This window comes from Triturus cristatus, chromosome 10 (genome assembly GCF_964204655.1).
Source record: "Triturus cristatus chromosome 10, aTriCri1.1, whole genome shotgun sequence".
NCBI classification, from domain to species: Eukaryota; Metazoa; Chordata; class Amphibia; order Caudata; family Salamandridae; genus Triturus; species Triturus cristatus.
This window is the reverse complement of record NC_140593.1, coordinates 134,705,476-134,724,451: the sequence shown is the minus strand read 5'-3', so window position 1 is coordinate 134,724,451 and position 18,976 is coordinate 134,705,476. Positions and strand designations below refer to the sequence as shown.

Genomic DNA, 18,976 nt, shown 5'->3' with positions numbered 1-18,976 from the left:
GTTTGGTTGTTGGAAACTGACTTAGGGCGCCCCTAGCAGGCCCCCTTTTGTCCCAGAACTCTGCATTTGGGCCCAAGTGCCCCCTCAATATACCTGCACCGTGTGGCAAGCACTGTGAGGTGCCTGCCACACGTTGTAGGGATGTTTACAAATTTAAATTTTTCGATGGGAGTTTGTTCTGCGGGCGTTTTCAGCCTGTTGCACAAGCTCCCATTGAAAAATGGAAGTTTGTGACTGCACCATGTGCGGTCACATCCTAATTGGGTTGTGGCAACCTCCAACCTATGGTCGTGTGGTTCCTTCCCCGCAACCGCCCGAATGAGGCCATACTGTTTAGTTGGTAGAATTCTTGATGGAAAAAATAAAACAGTTCTTTGAATCTAACAAAGATGCATTTCTGGGATTGATGTTAGAATGGAATAAGGGTGGGAGGTATGGTAGTGGACGTTATTGGAGATCAGGAGCTGTTCCATCCGTGAATGAATGGCTTATGCTGTGGTAGAGGAGATAGTCTCCAAGATTGGATTGGTTTTATATATTAGTGATTTATTTATTATTGAGGACTCTTGTTTTATTCTGTCATCCGAATTTTATGATATTCTGTTTATACAACTGAAATTCTAACTATTATGTATTGTTACTTTTTTCCCTGTCATTTTTAACCATTGTCGTACTTTTATAGATACTATGTTTATCCGAATAAAGTTTTGTGTACTGAACTAGTCTCCAAGGCAAGGACGTGCCCCGGTAAATTTGTAGAGACCTCAGGGGGCATGATGGGATCACTTCCATTCAATACGGCCTAAAACCTGAGCAATTGACAGGAACAATGGAGATAGAGTGTAATCAGGAATTGTTATAATAATTGTACACGTTGAAAGCTAGCTGCAGTGTTTTGTTTTATATTCTATTTGACTGCTTTTGTAATGGCAAAATCCTATAAAGATTTATTAAAAATAAAAAAGCATGCATTCGGAACTTGCATGTAAATGGTGAGCATATAATGTTATAGAGGAGCAATAAATTCTGCCCCGAGCAGCTGTTTCATTAACATGCATAGAAATGGCTGAATACGAGTCTGTTCAGCCAATGGTGTAAGGAAAAAAAAAGTTTGCATTTTGCTGAAGGTGTTAAAGTGGAATCAAAGCGGAGAAGAAGGGAATTATACCCCCTCCCATACTGCCATTTAAAAACCTTCATTACAACATAGGAAAAGTGGCAGTTTTGAAATATATTTTACAATATATTAACGAGGAGATGATCATTTGGGCCTGCAAGGCCTTTCATAAATCATTGTCTCTCTAATTAAATCACTTTAGTTCAGCTGTGTGATATTAAAGTACACTTGAATGGTGAGATGAAAATAAGACAATGGTTGGGTACAAATGTTCAGGTTCCCTTATTGCCATCTCTTCTGCTTTTTAAACGTGGATAAAAGTTGTTCTCTATGGTTGATAAGTCTGGTCATTGCAAAAAGGCCTCAACAACGCAACTGGATGAATTACTCAAGTTGTAAAATGAGAGGCTAGGCCTATGATTTCTCTAGCCATGCATCGTTAGAAAGAGTAACTTACCATTTAATGAAAGAAGTGACTTTTAAAATTTCATGTAAGTTAGGTGACAAGGCCTATTGTCATCTGTATTGGCTCTGTTCCATTGTTTGTTAGCGTTCACATCCTAAGGATTGAACATGCTCTTGCTCTGTTCCTGCTGTATGTAGATTCATTCTGCTCTCTTTCTAAACATTGGTGTCAAACATTTTACAGCTGGGGTAGGAGATGTTCCCTTAGTATTACTGTTCATACCCCTGTCTCGGGCCATGAAGACAGGAGGACAGACAATACTTTCTGTAGCCTGTTAGCAGTAAATGCAAACCTGCTAAAGAACTACGTTTGAGACCGGAGTCAACTCTGCAATGTTAGACTTTCAAAGGGTACATGATTTCATCTCCTCTAACCTGGCATTTTGTTGAATCGATATCCACGTTTAAATAACTTTTTGTTTGTGCTCTAGATATTCAAGTGTGTTCTTATAATATCATACACTAAACTAATACTTTTGTAGGTCTTGCCTATAGAGATCTGTTGCTGTGTCATGGAAACCTTATGTTACACATGCACTTACATATATACAGTACTGTTCACAAAGTGGACTTTTAGACAGGCCCCTCCAGCCACTGGCTTGTGTTTTTTTTTCTTTTTTGGGGTGGTGAAGGGAGAGTTGCCAATGGCTGAATGGCCTGTTCTTTAAGGTGCGAAACGGTGGCTGCTCCATTAGAGCGGAGGAGCGCCACCCCTCCTGCCACCACCAGCAAACAAATGATAATAAAACTGGTTTTAAACCTGTTTTATTATCGTTTTATTTTAATACCCTGGACCTGTCCCCAGGACTCGGATGAGTCTTGGGGGCGGGTCCAGGGGATGACACTGCTAATGGGGGAGTGGTGGGCACTCCCTTCACTGCGCCATCTCATTCATGCTGGCAAAACCCTCATGTGCAGTGAAGCTCCCTCCAGCCCCAGCTGCGTTGCTGGGGCTTGAGAGAGGAGACACAGGATCCAAGTCTGCCTGGGAGCGCAAGTTGCCAGCGCTCAGGCCAATCCGGAGGCTGCTTTCATGCAGCGTCAGGATTGGTTGCGGTGCTTTCTGGGAGCCTGTGCCCAGATGCAGGAAGAGCGCAAATCAGCGGGAGGCAAGAGACGGCAGCGACGTTGTTGTTAAGGTAAGGTGTTTTTTTTCTTTTTTGTATTTCTGTGTACCTCAAACCTCCCCCTCCCACCTCCCTGCTCTGGCCCGACTCGCCACTTTGGCTGGGGAATGGGCCGCTCCTGAAGTTGTGGCAGTTCTAAAATTAACGTAAGGCTTTAAGTTTCCCCCTGTGTGAAACTCTCAACTGTTTTCCCCTTTGCAAGTGCATGTGCATGTAGAGCAGCAATCTTGTAATGTTTTTTCCTTTTTGGGGAAAAATCATTCCAAGATGGCCGGCATTCTTGCACATGTATGGTGGCAATCTGTGATGGGTTTTGAAAAAACATAAATTCCATTACAAGATGCTACCCTTACTTGCATGCTTGGTGGCCGTCTGTGGCGAAAAAACATTGGAAAAGCCAACAGGTCATCACCTGACAGCAAAGCGGAGACCATTGGTTTTGCCAATGCTTGTTTAGAAATTTCAGTAACCATTAGTAGACATTCATGCTCACGTTTTTAGGTAAAATTCAGTTTCCACAACTGGTGTTTCAACGTTTTTGTTTTACTTTCAGACAATTGTATCAGATTGTTCATTTGTGGCATCCCTAGCCATTAGTGCTGCCTATGAAAGAAGATACAACAAAAAGCTGATTACCAGGCAAGTGATACCATCTATGCCAAACTGTTTTTTTTTTTTTAAATTGAAAATGGTCTTAAAAACTAATTCCACTTTTTATTGCTTGCCAAATATATACATGTGCAATTGTACAAAGCGTAATATACTACTTATTGCTGTTGAGTGCGAGGAGGACCATGACTAAAGAGAGGAAAAGCGTCCAGTGAGTCAGAATTCCCCTCTTCTCACCCATCAGTGGTAATAAGTACACTGCAAACCTGCATATGTGGGTTATGCCAGGGCTTTTGTCTCATGTTAATTTGTTTTCAAAAAGGTGTTAATCCAAAACCAGGATGCATGGGGGGTTACATTTATACAGTATAGTAAAATCACTTTGAAGAGACCATTTGACTATTAAGAGAATTGTTTCGTTGTGTAAAGTAATTGTTATATTCAGATTGTGAAGCAATAAAATGTTTCCTCATGTCAATTTTACAGTACTGTGGTAATAAACTCAAATTTGACCTTTGCACTGTTGAGAATGTACATTTATTAGTACAGTTGCTCTAAGTGACGTGTTATTGGATCACATTTATTTTCTTTTTTCACTCGCATGAAATAAATGTGTATATTTTATGCTAAATCTGTTAATAACGTGATTGTCAGCCAGTACCGAATGGTTTTGAAAGGTGGTTTTTAGCTGCATTCCATCATGATCTCGTTTCGAACAAGACCTATATATATTAATACCTGTGTGATTATGTAGTGACACAAGTCTCCTGTACAGCCTTTTTATACAATCTGAACTAGTTGTCATAGACTATTGTGCAATGTAAACTCTATCTTGTAACTTAGCAAGATCTTTACACCTAAAAAATGAACCTGGTATCACTCATAAATATTCCGAGATACTTCGTATTCCTTAGGAAGTTAGTTAGACTTTGAATTGAACATGTTAGCATCCTAGTACGAATCTATGTATTCCAATATTAACAAAGTACCTAAACTTTAAAACTTACCCTGGAGCCATTTTGTGATAGACGTAAATTGTAACACCTATGTGCTATATTCCAGTGTACTTCCTTAAAGGACCCATTTAGCAATGTTAAAATGCAGTTCCGTCCTGCTTTTCATAGCCTGTTCACCTACGAAAACAAGCTGCACTAATTAGAGGTGACTGTCCGCCAATTGTTAGCCTATATTTTATTGGCTGCCGCAATTTTTATGCAAACTGTTCCCCACAAAACAAGGAGAATAATTCTGTCAGTGACTATTGTGTATAAAATGTTGTTCTAATCCAGATACCATTCATGATTCAACCTATGGAATGATTTCTCACTGAACTTTGCGCCACTATTCTCGCAAACAAAGACCAGTTTATCTACAGGACCTTTTGTTGGCTTTAAGCTTTGTCCTCTGCTTTCACCATTGCAATTATTGGTCTGTGAAGAAGTAGCCATTGTAAGATTATTTAGAACTTGCTATGTATATCTATCTCAAATGTTTTTAAAACATTGCAGAGTCCCCTCTTACCTGATTTTTTTCAGTGTGATTGAGAATAGCTGAATAGCATCGAGCAAGTTAGCACACAGTTTCCCTGTTTTTTTTTTCATATGCATCATGCTTGTGGGTTTATCTATAGGATCGTGATTGACCACACCTTTTCTCTACAGTGGTGTTTTGCCCCTGTCTGATACCCTCCTCAAAATATTAGTGTGGCATCGAGACTGGCATTTTTATATGTGTATAGACATATTTAGGCGAAGCATTTATTTATTCCTGTTCAGCTAGGAAACGTTATTCTGTTTCTACCATCAGACTAATATTCTCCACCTCCATTCTACCTTTCAGCTCCTTCAAGTCCCTCTCTTTCCTGCATGCACAGTCTGCCCCTACACTCTCTCCTTGGCCCTACCTTCTGCTCTCCATGCCTTCTTCCTGCACCTTCCCTATACATCCACTGGACCTCTCTTCTCAGTGCTGCTTCTTCGATTCCAACATTTCTTAAATTTGACCTCTCGTTGTCTCATCCAGCTTCCTTTCCTTTTTGCGAGTTTGCTAATTCCGTTTCACTTCTGATTGATATACATCTCTCAGTGCAACTTCTCTCTCTCTCTCTTTCTTTAACATGCAGGATGTTCATTACCACTTTTGTTTGCTGTTATTCTTCGTTTCCCTACTAGTTGCACGCAGCAACTAAAGGCACTTGCTTCACATCATTGACAAATATATAAACAATTAAAAAATATGTTCTGAGATGTATGGGTAAATTTCATGTAACATCACATTTGCAAATAAAGATTATCCACTGAACATGTATTTGTTGAAGGGATGTTAATACTCCTAAGCATACCTATAGTGTACTTGCAGAGAAAGTTTGATTGAACTGTTCAGGCACAGAATTGTAGTCCGTTAAGTACACCTTCACATCTGGCTTTAGTGGAGACCAGGGATAACCTGGTCAAGGAATCTAGGGACCCAGTCTCAAATACTAACACTATAAATAGAGTTAAAATAAGCTATAACAGGGGTGTGAAATTAGATCAGATATTTGTCCATGGGACAGGTTGCTTCATAAATCTACAGTAAAACTATCCACTTATCTCTTTGTTGGCACATAGTGCAGTGTCAAATTATGGCAGCCATCTCCGTATATAAAAGCTCTGATATTAGCCTTTCTGATTGTGCCACGGCTCACAATATAGTAGGACTTGAATTCTAGCAATGTCCTTATTTTACCTTATTTCTACATACTGGGGCTGGAGGTAGAGTTAAGAAATAGTTCCAGGGATGGAATGCCCTTTTGAGTGCGTGCAACCCTACTAAATTGCATGTTTTAGGGGTTTTCGCCAGCTCTTCCCTAATCTTTTCCCATGCTGAGAAAGCTTGGAAATTTACTCCTGACAATGGCAGAAATAAAACTTCTTCCAGGGTTGGGTAAAAAGTGGTTGGAGGGAAAGTGAACTTGTAAACACTCAACAGATTTTCACATGAGCAAATCTATATCTGCATATTTGCTCATACTAAAAGGCAGTTCACAATTATTTTCTAGATGCACGATTTCCTGGCCTACTTCTGTAAATTCTTGCGAATTCATGAAAGCCGTAAATCTGCACTAATGCAGGACAAATACCATGGGTACACTTTTTGAACTTTCTTTAAATATTGGGCCTCTAATTAGGTCTGGAGTTAACCAAGCCCTTTTGTTTTTATTATAATTCTATCTCTCTTTATCCATCTATACATCGACTGGCTTCTGCTCAATCGCAAGGAGCATATTAGTATACAAAGTAATTTTGTTCAGTGCCAGGGACTACTGTGGCAATGTGTGCTTTTTGAGACCCAAAAATATTATTGCTTTTTGCTCATTTTTGTTATAATAGTGAGAGCCTGGCAGCTCTCACAAAGTTTTATAAAAACCTTATCAAAACAAGACGCACTTTAACAAAACCAAAAGGCTGACCACCAATATCAGACCCATAATCTTGTTGAAACTGGTTGCACTGATTTTTCCTTTTGAATATTTTTGGGAAATACTAGCATGTATCAACACATTTTACTAAATGGTACTTCAAAAAAATGTAACCTACAATTTCACAGTAGTTTAGCAAAATGTTTTTTTTCTCTATTTGCATTTTTTGTGAACATTTTATTTGGAAAGCAAATGATCATCAGTCTTGCTTTCAATCTTCTGCAGATATATGCATCCAATTAGAGAGCATTCTGGGAGCCTTGTATGTAGCCTCATGTTACATTTTGAAAATATGTGTACATACGTTTTTACACTGTCAGTGATGCAGTCCAGGTTTACAACATTCCCTTCGAGCGCTCACTCTAATAAGAAAGGGTTTGTATTAATGAACCATAAATACAAGTTCGAACAACATTAACATTTGGGCACAAATATTACCTTAACTGCAGACCATGTCCTTCCCTGATCCATAATGTGGTACTGAAAACTGGCAGCCAAACGGTTTGTGCTGCAGGGGGTGGGGCCTACTTGTCCCAAGGACAAAATAAAAATGAAAACTTGTTGTCCTTGACCCCAAACAATATGTCATGGGAGTTGGGCTATATGAATTCCACACCCCTGCTACAACAGTAACTGTAATAATGTCATCAGCATTACCCCTTCCTGTACCTTTCAAAATATGGAAACAATTAATGTTATGCGTTGTGTTTTTAGTTGAAACCTCTGTTTTGAAAAGAGGCTTGTATAATTAAATTAGACCTATGCTTTGTATTGACCTGGAAATTTAGTATCTGTAGTGAGCTGGCAAATCTCAGTTTCTCTGGTTTTTAACCGGCAGATTTGAGCCTGTACACAGTGACATTTTCCTGTGCCTTATTTTTCTTATGAGAGCTGTAGCAGGATGTCATGTGATTTGTCACAGTTAGTCTATCTATCTCCCTTCCAAGTAGCTCTGTGTTCTCATGCCCTGGGAGGCAGCAGAAGTTGTAAAGGTGTCAGCAGGTTCTCCAGAGAATTCATCATTGGGGTTAGTTGTACCAGCTGGCAAAGGGCTTGTATTGGCTCCTCGTTGCCAGAGGCTCTGGTGGCGAATGTTGGGGTAGTGCTTCAATGGTGTAGGAAGCAGCTGTGATTTTTGTTCTGGTAGCAACATTCTTGGTACTGAATGCAGAAGGAGTCCGCATCTTACTTTGAGACAGTTGGAGGAATTTAATGTTTTTTATAGGGCTGTGCCTGTTTCTGTTCTGCACAAACACATTCTCCAAGCAAATAAACCTCATCTGGGCATCCCACAGCAATTATAAAAGTTCTTTAGCTTGAACATTGTGCTCAACCTTTAAATATCATGCCATACATACAGTGTGCATTTTCTTGAAGTGTGGCAGCTGTCTTCAAAGCCGACTTCAAAAAGATGAGCAAAACACCTTTCCAGAATCGAAAAATTACATATCTACCCACAGCTTTGGTACAATTTCATATAGGCTTTGTTACCAAAGTTGGAGTGCACTTCACTTCAGGACCAAACCTGTATTCACAAGGTGAGCCCCAAAATCAATGAATGCCTGTATCTATGCATGGGAAAGTTACATTAGCAAATATTCTGGCCACTTTTATAACAAATAACCGTTTCCTTTTTTGTAGCATTATTTACCCTCAGAATAAAAAAGGGGAGCCTGAATACAATCCCTGTGGAAAGTATATGGTTAAACTTCACCTCAATGGAGTACCTCGAAAGGTAAACTTTTAAATGTGACTAATTTGATAACATATCCAGTTGTGTTGCAATCTGAAATAGAACTTTTATTTCATAGAAACCTAGCAGGAAAGCCTGTGCCTACAAGTATGGAATTTATGACGTCTCTTCATATATGCTATAAACATTTCACCTTTTAAGTGTGTGACGTATATACAGCAGCTTTACAACTTTATAAGATGCCCATGTATGTAATACTGAACTCCTTGACATGCACATGATGCCAGCTTTCTAAATATTCAAATAAATTGGGACACGCATAAATCTAAAGGCTTCTCCACATATTTATGAATTATAATTTTAGTGTCCTATCTATCAGCTTCCATCCCTACTTGTTTTTCCTATGTTCTCGTTTGATTAGCTGTGAAATTTTATCAATGTGGAATTAATGTTTATATAGAAACGTGGGGCCAGGGCCGGACTGGGAACACAAACCAGCCCTTAATTCTGCTGCTCCACCCTGGGAGGGTAGGGGGCGTTGCTGAGAAGCAGCGCTGCTGTCGCTTTAGCAGTGCTGCTGCTTTTGTTATTGGGGGGGCGATTTACAGCACTGCTGCAAAACTGGTCCCCAGTAACAAAAGCAGCCCCCACTGCTCGAAAACCACCCCCCACGCTTTCGGCCCACTGGAAAAATGTCCGGTGCCCGCTACAGCCTGTCTGGCCTTGCGTGGGGCATTTTAGGTGACTCATTTTTCACCTTAAAATGCCCCACATTTTTATTCTTCACTTTATTTGTATTTATATTTTTATGTGCTTACTCAGTGGCTCTTTGGAGATAAAAAGTTTTGATAAAACAAATGCATCAATCAAGAAAAATAGGAGATTTGTTTTGTTTATTCTAATTTGTATCTTCAAAACTGAAGTTCTGTAGATAGATTTTTTTGTTGCAGGAAAAAACACTCAAAATTAGCATTCACTCAAAAAGTCTTCCATTTCATTTGACTGGGGAAAAGAGACCTAGGCAAGTAACATTATACGTATTTGTGCAGGCTCAAGAATCAAATCAACAGGGAAAGCGATTACATATTTATCAAATATTCAACATTGCTTCTGTTATTTTTAGCAAATTATTTATAGATTATTAAAAATTTTCACATTTGAAAACATATATATATATATATATATAAATATATATATATATAATATAATATATATATATATATATATCTCCACTCCAACGGTTCTTGGTTACCGAGTATTTGCAGCGCTCCTCGTGGGTGCGTATCCCTGCGGCCGAACCATGCCGCTTAACATTCACCAACAATCCCTCCAGCCTGGAAGAAACTGGGACGCACTCTCAACAACTTGAATTTAACGCTTTTAATTCTCTTAGCTTCAAAAGGGAACAGGCATACGAAGATCTACGCGTTTCGGTATCGCAGATACCTTGCTCACGATCCACTGTTGCTTTGGGTCCACCCCCTATAAATTCAAATGTTGTTACATCATTTCCTGGCTGTGACCCAAGCTCCCTAAGCATTGTGGAGAATGTAGTGTTTGTAAATTTGCACTGTTACTTCAAATATCATGTTTGTGTTTCGAAACATTATGTGATGCCCTATTTACAAAAACGAACATTTATGTCCTTTGAAAGTCTTTGGCACGATGCCTTTGTGGTGCTTGTGTTAACATTGTCATCCCTCCGGTGGGGCTTGCTTACAAAATAAGGATTTAAATCCATTCAGAGTCTTTGGCAGGATTTATTTGCATTGTTTATGCTTGCTTTGCGTTGTTGCCCCTCCAGTGGGGAGACTGAAACTTTAGCCTTTTTGTCTGCTTCTTAGCCCCCCAGGTGGGGAATTTTTCAAATTCTTCTTCATTGTTTGTTTCATTACGTCATTGTAGCTCCTCCGATGGGGATTAAATCTGTTTGTGTGCCAGGAAATGATGTAACAACATTTGAATTTATAGGGGGTGGACCCAAAGCAACAGTGGATCGTGAGCAAGGTATCTGCGATACCGAAACGCGTAGATCTTCGTATGCCTGTTCCCTTTTGAAGCTAAGAGAATTAAAAGCGTTAAATTCAAGTTGTTGAGAGTGCGTCCCAGTTTCTTCCAGGCTGGAGGGATTGTTGGTGAATATATATATATATATATATATATATATATATATATATATATATATATATATACACACACACTTGATAATTCTCTGCATAAACAATTCATGGATGTTGTCTAGTGTCCAAATTAACAATGAATACATTAATATACATTTTGTGGTGCAGTGACTAACATTTTTTTCTTATATATTACATAAATTAATCAGACAGTAACACCATGTATCAAGAATACATAACGCGGATAGCTAAATTGATGAAGAAAGCTGGCGGCATGTTGACACTACGCGCGGTTCGGCTGAGATGCCTTCGTTAGGGATCTGTCACAGTATTCACTAATGCAGTAATGCTACATGAAGAAGTTTGCGAGTAGTACACAATGTCTGAAGCTTTGGCATATCTTAAAAACCATTCCTTATGTGTGACGTGATATGTCACAAATATGTCAGGGACCTGATGATGGCTTTGAACTGGTTTGATGATGTATGCATCTAAATGGGCCGTTTAGCGAACTAAAACAGGGTACATATTAAAGTCCCCGGGGAGACGCGATTGTCAAGTTTGGAGCCGGGTGAGACTACAGGGAGTCGAAAGTTCAAAAGACAGGCTGCAAGTTGCTGTGTCTCCCCTGGCGCCTTCTGTAGCCTGAAGCTACTGGCTCCTCCGGGTTTACTTGCATTAAACCTGGAGGAGCCAGTATCTTCAGTTCCAGTTCTTTTGAACTTTCGACTCCCTGTAGTCTCACCCGACTCCAAACTTGTCAATCACCGTCTCTCCGGGAACTACCCTGCTTTAGTCCACTAAAAGGCCCATTTAGATGCACACATCATCAAACCAGTTCATAGCCATCATCAGGTCTTGCGGCTCCCTGACATATTTTTGACATATCACTGCACACATAAGGAATGGTTATTAGGATATGCCAAAGCTTCAGACACTGTCTACTCGCAACCTTCTTCATGTAGCATTAATGTATTAGTGAATACTGTGACGGATCCCTGACAAAGGGATTCCAGCCGACAACGCGTGTAGTGTCAACATACCGCCAGCTTTCTTCATCAATTTAGCTATCCGCGTTATGTATTCTTTACACATGGTGTTACTGTCTGATTAATTTAAGTAATATATAACAAAAAAGAGAACAAAATGATAATCACTATACCACAAAATGTATATTAATTAATGTATTCATTGTTAATTTGGACACTGGACAACATCCATGATTTTTTTATGCAGTGAATTATCAAATTTATATATATATTTTCAAATGTCACAATTTTTAATAAATAAATTGATAAAAATAACAAAAGCAACGTTGTAATTCAGTTTACTATGATTTTATCAATGGTCTGGAAGCAAGTTGTGAATCTAAAAAGCATTCTTAGAACAGGTTTTGACTTTTTTATTTTGCATGTGTCCTGTACCGGTGCCAATGTTAATTCATTTCAGCATTAGTTGTCTGCCATTACAACCTACTTGAATACTTTTTAGGTCTCGGGACCATCCGGTCTGCCGAAGGCAGAACCGGAAGTCGAGAGATTTAATGACTTGGAGAAGAGGGGCTTGAACCAGCCCCTCTTCTCCCCTGTTCTCCATTGGCTGGCCTCTTGAATGCTGGCCAGCCACTGGAGAAGAGGTCAGTCATTCAGATTAGGCCCCGTCCTTTTCGGATCGGGGGCGTGTTTTTTGCAAGAAGTCTCAAGGAGGAGATAACAGCAAAACACGCCCCCGAATCCGAAAAGGACGCTGCGTTTCTCCGAGGCATTTCTGCTCTGCCTCGGAGAAAGGCGGTGGTGTCTTCCGGTGCCCTCGGCTTGTTTTTGGAGGGGGGGTTAGAGACCTAAAAACCATGTTTTTTACCTTCCCTGTGAATTGCAGACGCTTTTCCAACACCCGAAGTAGCAGTGGTAGAGTTGCGAGGAACCGCTTACACGTAGTATCTCTATTCGAGAACCCAACACAGGACAAGAATATGAGCACACGTTTCAATGTACGTTTTGAATTACTAAAGGGTCCCAGACCCGAAGAGACCCAGCCAACTTCAAGCCCTGCGTATACCAGCTCCCTCCCCACAACTGTCTTTGAACGCTGGCTGTCAACTGTGCCTTTTCAGCCAATTCATTTGAAAACCGCTGTAAAGTCCACCCGTCACTCATATTTAACCAAAATGTTTTTTCTGGGTGAGTTAAGGGTGGGTAGTAAATCACTTCTCTCCTTGACGTCCGTAATCCGATCACACGCGTCTCCTCCCTGGCCCACGATCGGCAGCGCGGACCCTTTAAACTGCGGTCCTAAGGAAATGCTGACTGCAGTGGGCGGGGCTTGGTGGTAATGGGGAAAGTCATGTGAACAAAGCAGAAGACACCAAAACAAAGTCCGACTTTCCGTTCGTTCTCCTGATACCGGCGGGTAGGGCTTGCTGCTCCGTGGGCAGGTGTGCAATTACAGGTAAGGAGTAGGCGGGAGGGCAGGGGGGGGGGGGCTTTAACAGGGATATTTGTTTAATGCCTAGGTCTTCTGCCTAAATGTAAATTAAAAATACAAAAAGACAGAACTGCGCCCACAGCAGCCATGCTCGCAGAGGGTTCCGATATTTCATAAAGTTAAGGCCCACGGGTGTCTGGAGTGAAAGTGTTAAAATACGTGTTTTGTTCCCACGCTTGGGACATGCATTTATTTGTGAGGTAGCCAGCCCCCTGGCAAAATATAATCATGACAACTGTTTAAATCCTGACTTTCGCATGACTTGTTCATGCACTGTGTGTGTAGCGGGCTGCACAGAGGTCGCATTGAATATTGCATAAAATATCGCATAGCCAATCGCAGTTAACTTTCTTGTGCATTCACTCCTATGAGTCGCACTGCATGTCGTAGTGTATAAAGTACTCCCCTCACGAAGCTATGTTTCAAACTACACTGTGCTGAAAGTCAACTTGCATAAATCAGTGTATCTATCCTTGTATGTCGCACTGTAGAGACAACCCTGTACCCCCCCCCCCCCCCCCCAAAAGAAAATATGTATTCTACACGGTAGTGTATGCTGAATGTTTGCGGCTGCTTGCTTCACTTCGTCTTGTTGTGGGGGGAGGGGGGTGGCCCAACTATCCGCACCGCTTTACTGCTCGTGCCCCCCTGGGTGGGCGGCAGCCAAGTCTTCAATCCACATTACCTGTCATAGCTTCCTGTCGCTCTCCATTTCATCTCCGTGTACTGCACAAGCGCCTAGATAACCCCCATCCCGGCGCAATACCCACATCTGAAACATTACTTGCTGCTCCTTGTTCTGTGTATGGGGAAACGTTCCTGCTTCCACCCCAAACAGCGCCCAAAGCCATAAGTAACTACTTCTAATGTCCTCCCCTTTCGACAATTTAGCGCCTAGGGTCCTGAGAGTTGTGCGATTAAACTATAAGTCACCACGCTCGGTGTCAGCACTGCATAAGGCTCTGCCCCCTCTGTTAATTGACTAACACACAAAATGTTCCTCCACCCACATTTTAAACGCTGGGACTCACGCGCATCTGTCCCTCGTGTGAATCACCCTTTACAGGAAATCAGTTGTATTGTCAATGGATGAGTGGCAAAAACCTGAGACTGTTTTACTCTGCATTTGCCTCGCGTCTCTGTGACTCACTTCAGCTGCAGCAGCTTTGTGTGAAGTTTGCTTTGCTCGGCCTGCCCCCAGCAAGCAGGAGGGGGTGGAGGCTTTTGTTCGTTGTCACGTCGGTGCCCTTTCATGTTGGGCTGTAAAAGCTTCTCGTTGAACTGCATGGCAAAGCATTCCCCCACACAGAGGACAGCAACGCCACTGCCAGGGAGACAAGCACCCAGCTCTCACCGAGGCGCTCGGTCAGTTATACCCTGACATTTAGGAGCAAGCGTCTATTTTATTATTACACAGTTGCGGCCAGCATGGCTTTTACACACAAAACCATGAAAACATTCCAACTGCCTGGCAGTGAATGCCAGGACTTATAGTTTCCTACCTACTAGAGTTTTATAGTTTTTTTGATTAAATGGCTAAAATTACTTCCAGGCATTTTTAAGCAAAAACGTTTTATTTCTAGAAACTCAAGTGAAACACGTCCCCAGTCCTACATATGGGCCTGTGTAGGAGTTTTTGTAGTTTAGGCCAGGGCACCCTAACAAAAAGTGGCCCACATTTGCGGATTGCTCCTTTTCACAAACACTGCTTCATTGTTTTTAGTATTATAACAAGCATTTACAATGCAACGGTCTCGGCATTGTTAAAGTTAGAGCTATTGGCATTGCTCATGACAATGCCGTTTCTTTAAATGTTTTAAAAACAAAAACATTAACAAAAATAATGTCATGAGCAATGCCAATAGCTCTAACTTTACCAATGCCGAGACCGTTGCATTGTAAATGCTTGTTCTTTAATGTGAGCCACATTCAATATAGTTTGTTCTACTCTGTCCTATTAAACATCCTGCTACTTAGTAGGATTTAAAATTAGTTATGGACTTTTTTTTTATTTTTTATTATTTGATATGCCTTTTCTTTTATTCCTGAGTAAAGTGTTTAAATATTTTGAAACAAATGCTATGTGGTGCGGAAGAGGAACATTCACCAGCTCTTTATCAACCATTTTCTCACCTTCACTATTGCAGTGACTTCTACAGTGCTTTCCTAACAAAACAATATTCAAACTCCAAATAGTCCAGAACCATCTTGCTCCTTGTCTCCTATTCAGCCTGAAACATGGCCACATTGTGTTCGAGTTAAAGGCCTTTCACTAGCTCTCTACAAAGGAAAGAGAAATTCATCTGGCCCTTTCACAAAGTCTTACAAGGCCAAGCTCCAAATTATCTATTGGTATTGTTTTTTTTTTTAAAAACCTTTATTTACACATCGAATATTCACAGTCATGGGCCTACAACCGCATGGGCCGGCCGCTAATGTAAGACAATAATACAGCAGTCACAAGAGTCGGAGCGAGCCGCACGCATAACAGCTGCAGCCGCCCACAACTGAACATTGTACTACAGAAAGGTTTCTTATTAACTATTTTATAAAGAAAACAACAAAAAGAAACTTATACCAGGCAAAAGAACTCCATGAATAGGGACTTGCTCTCTCATGGGCGGGGGACAACAGTGACAACTCAGCCAATTACACAGATATTCGATATAACGAAAGAACTCCCTCTCGCTCAGCTTATATTCCGTCTGAAGAGCTTCAAACGATTTAAAAGTGCCCTTCGTCCAAAGATCCCCCACACGACTAATTCCGATCAAATCCCACTTCTCAAAGCCTTTCGAACGCCATAGACCTCCCAACGCATCCGGCGCATACATTGGAGTCGCACGAGACAGACGGCCCGTCCATCCCGTAGCAGCGGTGGCGCAATGCCAGGCGCGCACCGCATTTTTCGTAGGACTGGTCAATTTAGCACGTCCCTTCGTAGAGTAAAGCGCCCTATTGAAATCTCTGCCCGGCAACAATAGCTTATCCATCTCGTACGCAGGGTTCCCCGCCGGGACGTATGACCCATGATTCACCGCCACCAACTGGGACGCCCAATAATATCGTCTAATATCAGGGAGGGCTATGCCACCATCATACCACGGTAGGGTCAGTTTAGCGAGGGCAATGCGCGGCCTCCCATCCCAAACTAGCTGCCTCTGTAAGCTCTCTACCTCACTAAAGTATCGGGCGGGCACCACGTCCAGCGTATTCTGCAATGCATACAAAAAGCGTGGAAGAGACATAATTTTGAATAAGGCTGCCCGGCCAAGCGGCGATAGCGGGAGCCTACGCCAACGAGCTACATCGGCCCGCAGCCGCTGGAGCGGGGGCAACAGATTCAGAGCATAACGGACCGCCGGATCGAGGGACACGTGGATACCCAGATATTTAAATCCAGAATGTGAAATCTGAATCGGACAGCCACGCGGGAGAAGAGGGGGGTCGCCAACCAGCACATAAACACAGGATTTCACCCAATTAATGACAAGCCCCGAATTGCGACCGAAGGAGTTCAGTACATCAAATAGCACTATCAACGATTTCCGCGGGGATGTGAGATAGAGCAAGATATCATCTGCGTAGAGTGATACGCGATCCTCAAACGTCGGTGTCCACCGAATACCCGTCATGGAGGGTTCCCACCGGAGCCACGCCGCCAGGGGCTCCAACGCAAGAGCAAAGAGAAGCGGGGACAGGGGGCAACCCTGCCGCGTGCCCCTGCCAAGCAAAAAGGGGGCAGAGACTCTGCCATTCACCACCACCTGCGCCAGTGGTTCCACGTATAACAACTTCACCCATCCAATGAACCCAGGTCCAAAACCAAACCTAGCCAGTGCCGCCCAGAGATACGGCCATTCCAGCGTGTCAAACGCCATCGTGGCGTCCAGTGACGCCAAAATGGCCGGCTCCCGAATAGAGTCAACTCTCGCGAGGACTCCATGGAGGCGCCGCAGGTTCAGCGCGGTGTTGCGATGCGGAATAAAACCAGACTGGTCCGGATGTATCAGGTCCCCGATGACTTTAATCAGACGATTAGCGAGCACTTTACGAGAATCTTAGGTTCAGCGTTTAGGAGTGAGATGGGCCTATAAGACGCACAGCAATCACGCGGCTTGCCCTCTTTATGGAGCACCACAATGGTCGCTAGACGTTGATCACGCGGCAGGGCGCCGGCCTCTCGGGATGCAAGAAACATATCGCGGAGATGGGGCGCCAACATATCTGGACGAAGCTTGTAAAGCTCGATCGGAAGGCCGTTAGGGCCGAGAGCCTTTCCTGAACGGACCGAGCGAATCGCCGATGCTATCTCATCGTTTGTAAGCGCCGCGTCCAGCAGCTCTTTATCATCGACCGAAAGGCACGGCAAAGCAATATCTCGCAACAATTGGCAAGAGTCCTCTTCTGGCCTCTCCGAGACCGGGGAGTAGACGTCCCGCAAATGGTCTGCAAAGCAGCCCACAATCTCCCTCGGATCCGCAACACTCACACCATCAGCACGCACAATCACCGGGACCACACGACTCGCTCGTTCTCTCCTCTCCAACCATGCAATCAACCTTCCAGCCTTGTCACCAACATCATACAAGCGCCCCTGTTGCTCCCTACTAGCGAGCTTAGCAGCATCCGTAACCTACGCCCTGTAATCCGCTTGCTTCAGGCCAAGGGCATGGAGTTTGTCCCGTGTGACCCCCCGCCCGAGATCCCCTTCCAAGTCAGTTATGTCCGACTCCAGGCGTACCACCTCCTCAGTTTTACGCCTCTTAGCATGGGAGATCAAAGATAGGGCCTGCCCACGGATGACCACCTTGAAAGCCTCCCACAACGTTACGGCCGAGGAGACTGAACCCTGATTTTCCTCGAAATAGCGGTCCAGAGACTTAACCAGAAGAGCACGAGTCGTGGGGTCATGCAAATACCAGGGATTAATCGGGGCCACCCTCCCCTCTGCCCCCATGGCCACATCTAAGTGGAGCAGGACCGGGGAATGGTCAGAGATGCCCCGGGCCAGATGTCTGACCTCCCCGATCATTTGGGCTTGGGCGGCCGGCATCAGCACATAGTCCAATCTAGATAAGGAGCCGTGGACGCCAGAGTGAAATGTAAATTGGGCGAGCCCCGGATGCATTGATCTCCAACAGTCCACAAGCCCCATAGTGTCGATAAAGCCACCCAGCCAAGAGTGTGCCCCGGGGAGGTCTCTGGGAGGGTGCCGATCCTCTCTACCCGACACCACAGAATTGAAGTCACCACCCACCAGCAAGAGGCCCTCCGGGAGCCCAAGCAGCAACCCTCCCAAGTCCCCAAAGGTAGTGGTTTGCAACCCCGGGGGAACATAAACTGAAACCAAACACCAAGTCCGTCCTTCCCACCGGCCCACCAACACCACGTAGCGCCCCAGGTCATCATGTATTACCTCATCAATTTCCAGCGGGAGAGAGGATCGAACCAAAATGCCCACCCCTCTGGAGCCGGTTGTAAAACCAGAGTGGGCCACCAAACGGTAGCCCTTTCTATTCATAGCATGGCATGAGTGTCCCACCAAATGCGTCTCCTGCAACAGAACCACATCAGGAGAGTGACGTTTCAAATATTGTAGCACCACCCCTCGCTTCAATCGGTCCCCCAAACCATTTACATTCCATGTTAAAATGCGCAATCCCCTACCCCCCATCCCCACAGCAACGAACACCCCACCCACGATGAGAGCTAAAAACAGCACACTGATTGCCTGGTACAAAACGAACACCACACAAAAACACCCCTACCACCACCCCCCCAACTCCCGCTACAAACCCCCCCACCCTGCACCCCTGCACAAGACCATGAAGCCACCCCAACTCGCAGTGTGCCTGTCGCCCCCCCATGAACCTACTCTACGGAAAGAAAGAAGAAAAC

At 43.3% G+C, this 18,976-nt stretch overlaps 1 protein-coding gene across 6 annotated transcripts in view; it reads left to right on the top strand.

Annotated features, from left to right (window-relative positions):
* CAPN7 (calpain 7) overlaps positions 1–18,976 on the top strand; it is a 371,178-nt gene that overhangs the window by 151,982 nt on the left and 200,220 nt on the right. For all 6 annotated transcript variants that reach the window (XM_085630640.1, XM_085630642.1, XM_085630639.1 and 3 more), the window contains 2 exons: positions 3,263–3,348; positions 8,420–8,513. In XM_085630640.1, the coding sequence (XP_085486766.1) occupies positions 3,263–3,348; positions 8,420–8,513 (180 nt within the window). The remainder of the gene's footprint in view (positions 1–3,262; positions 3,349–8,419; positions 8,514–18,976) is intronic.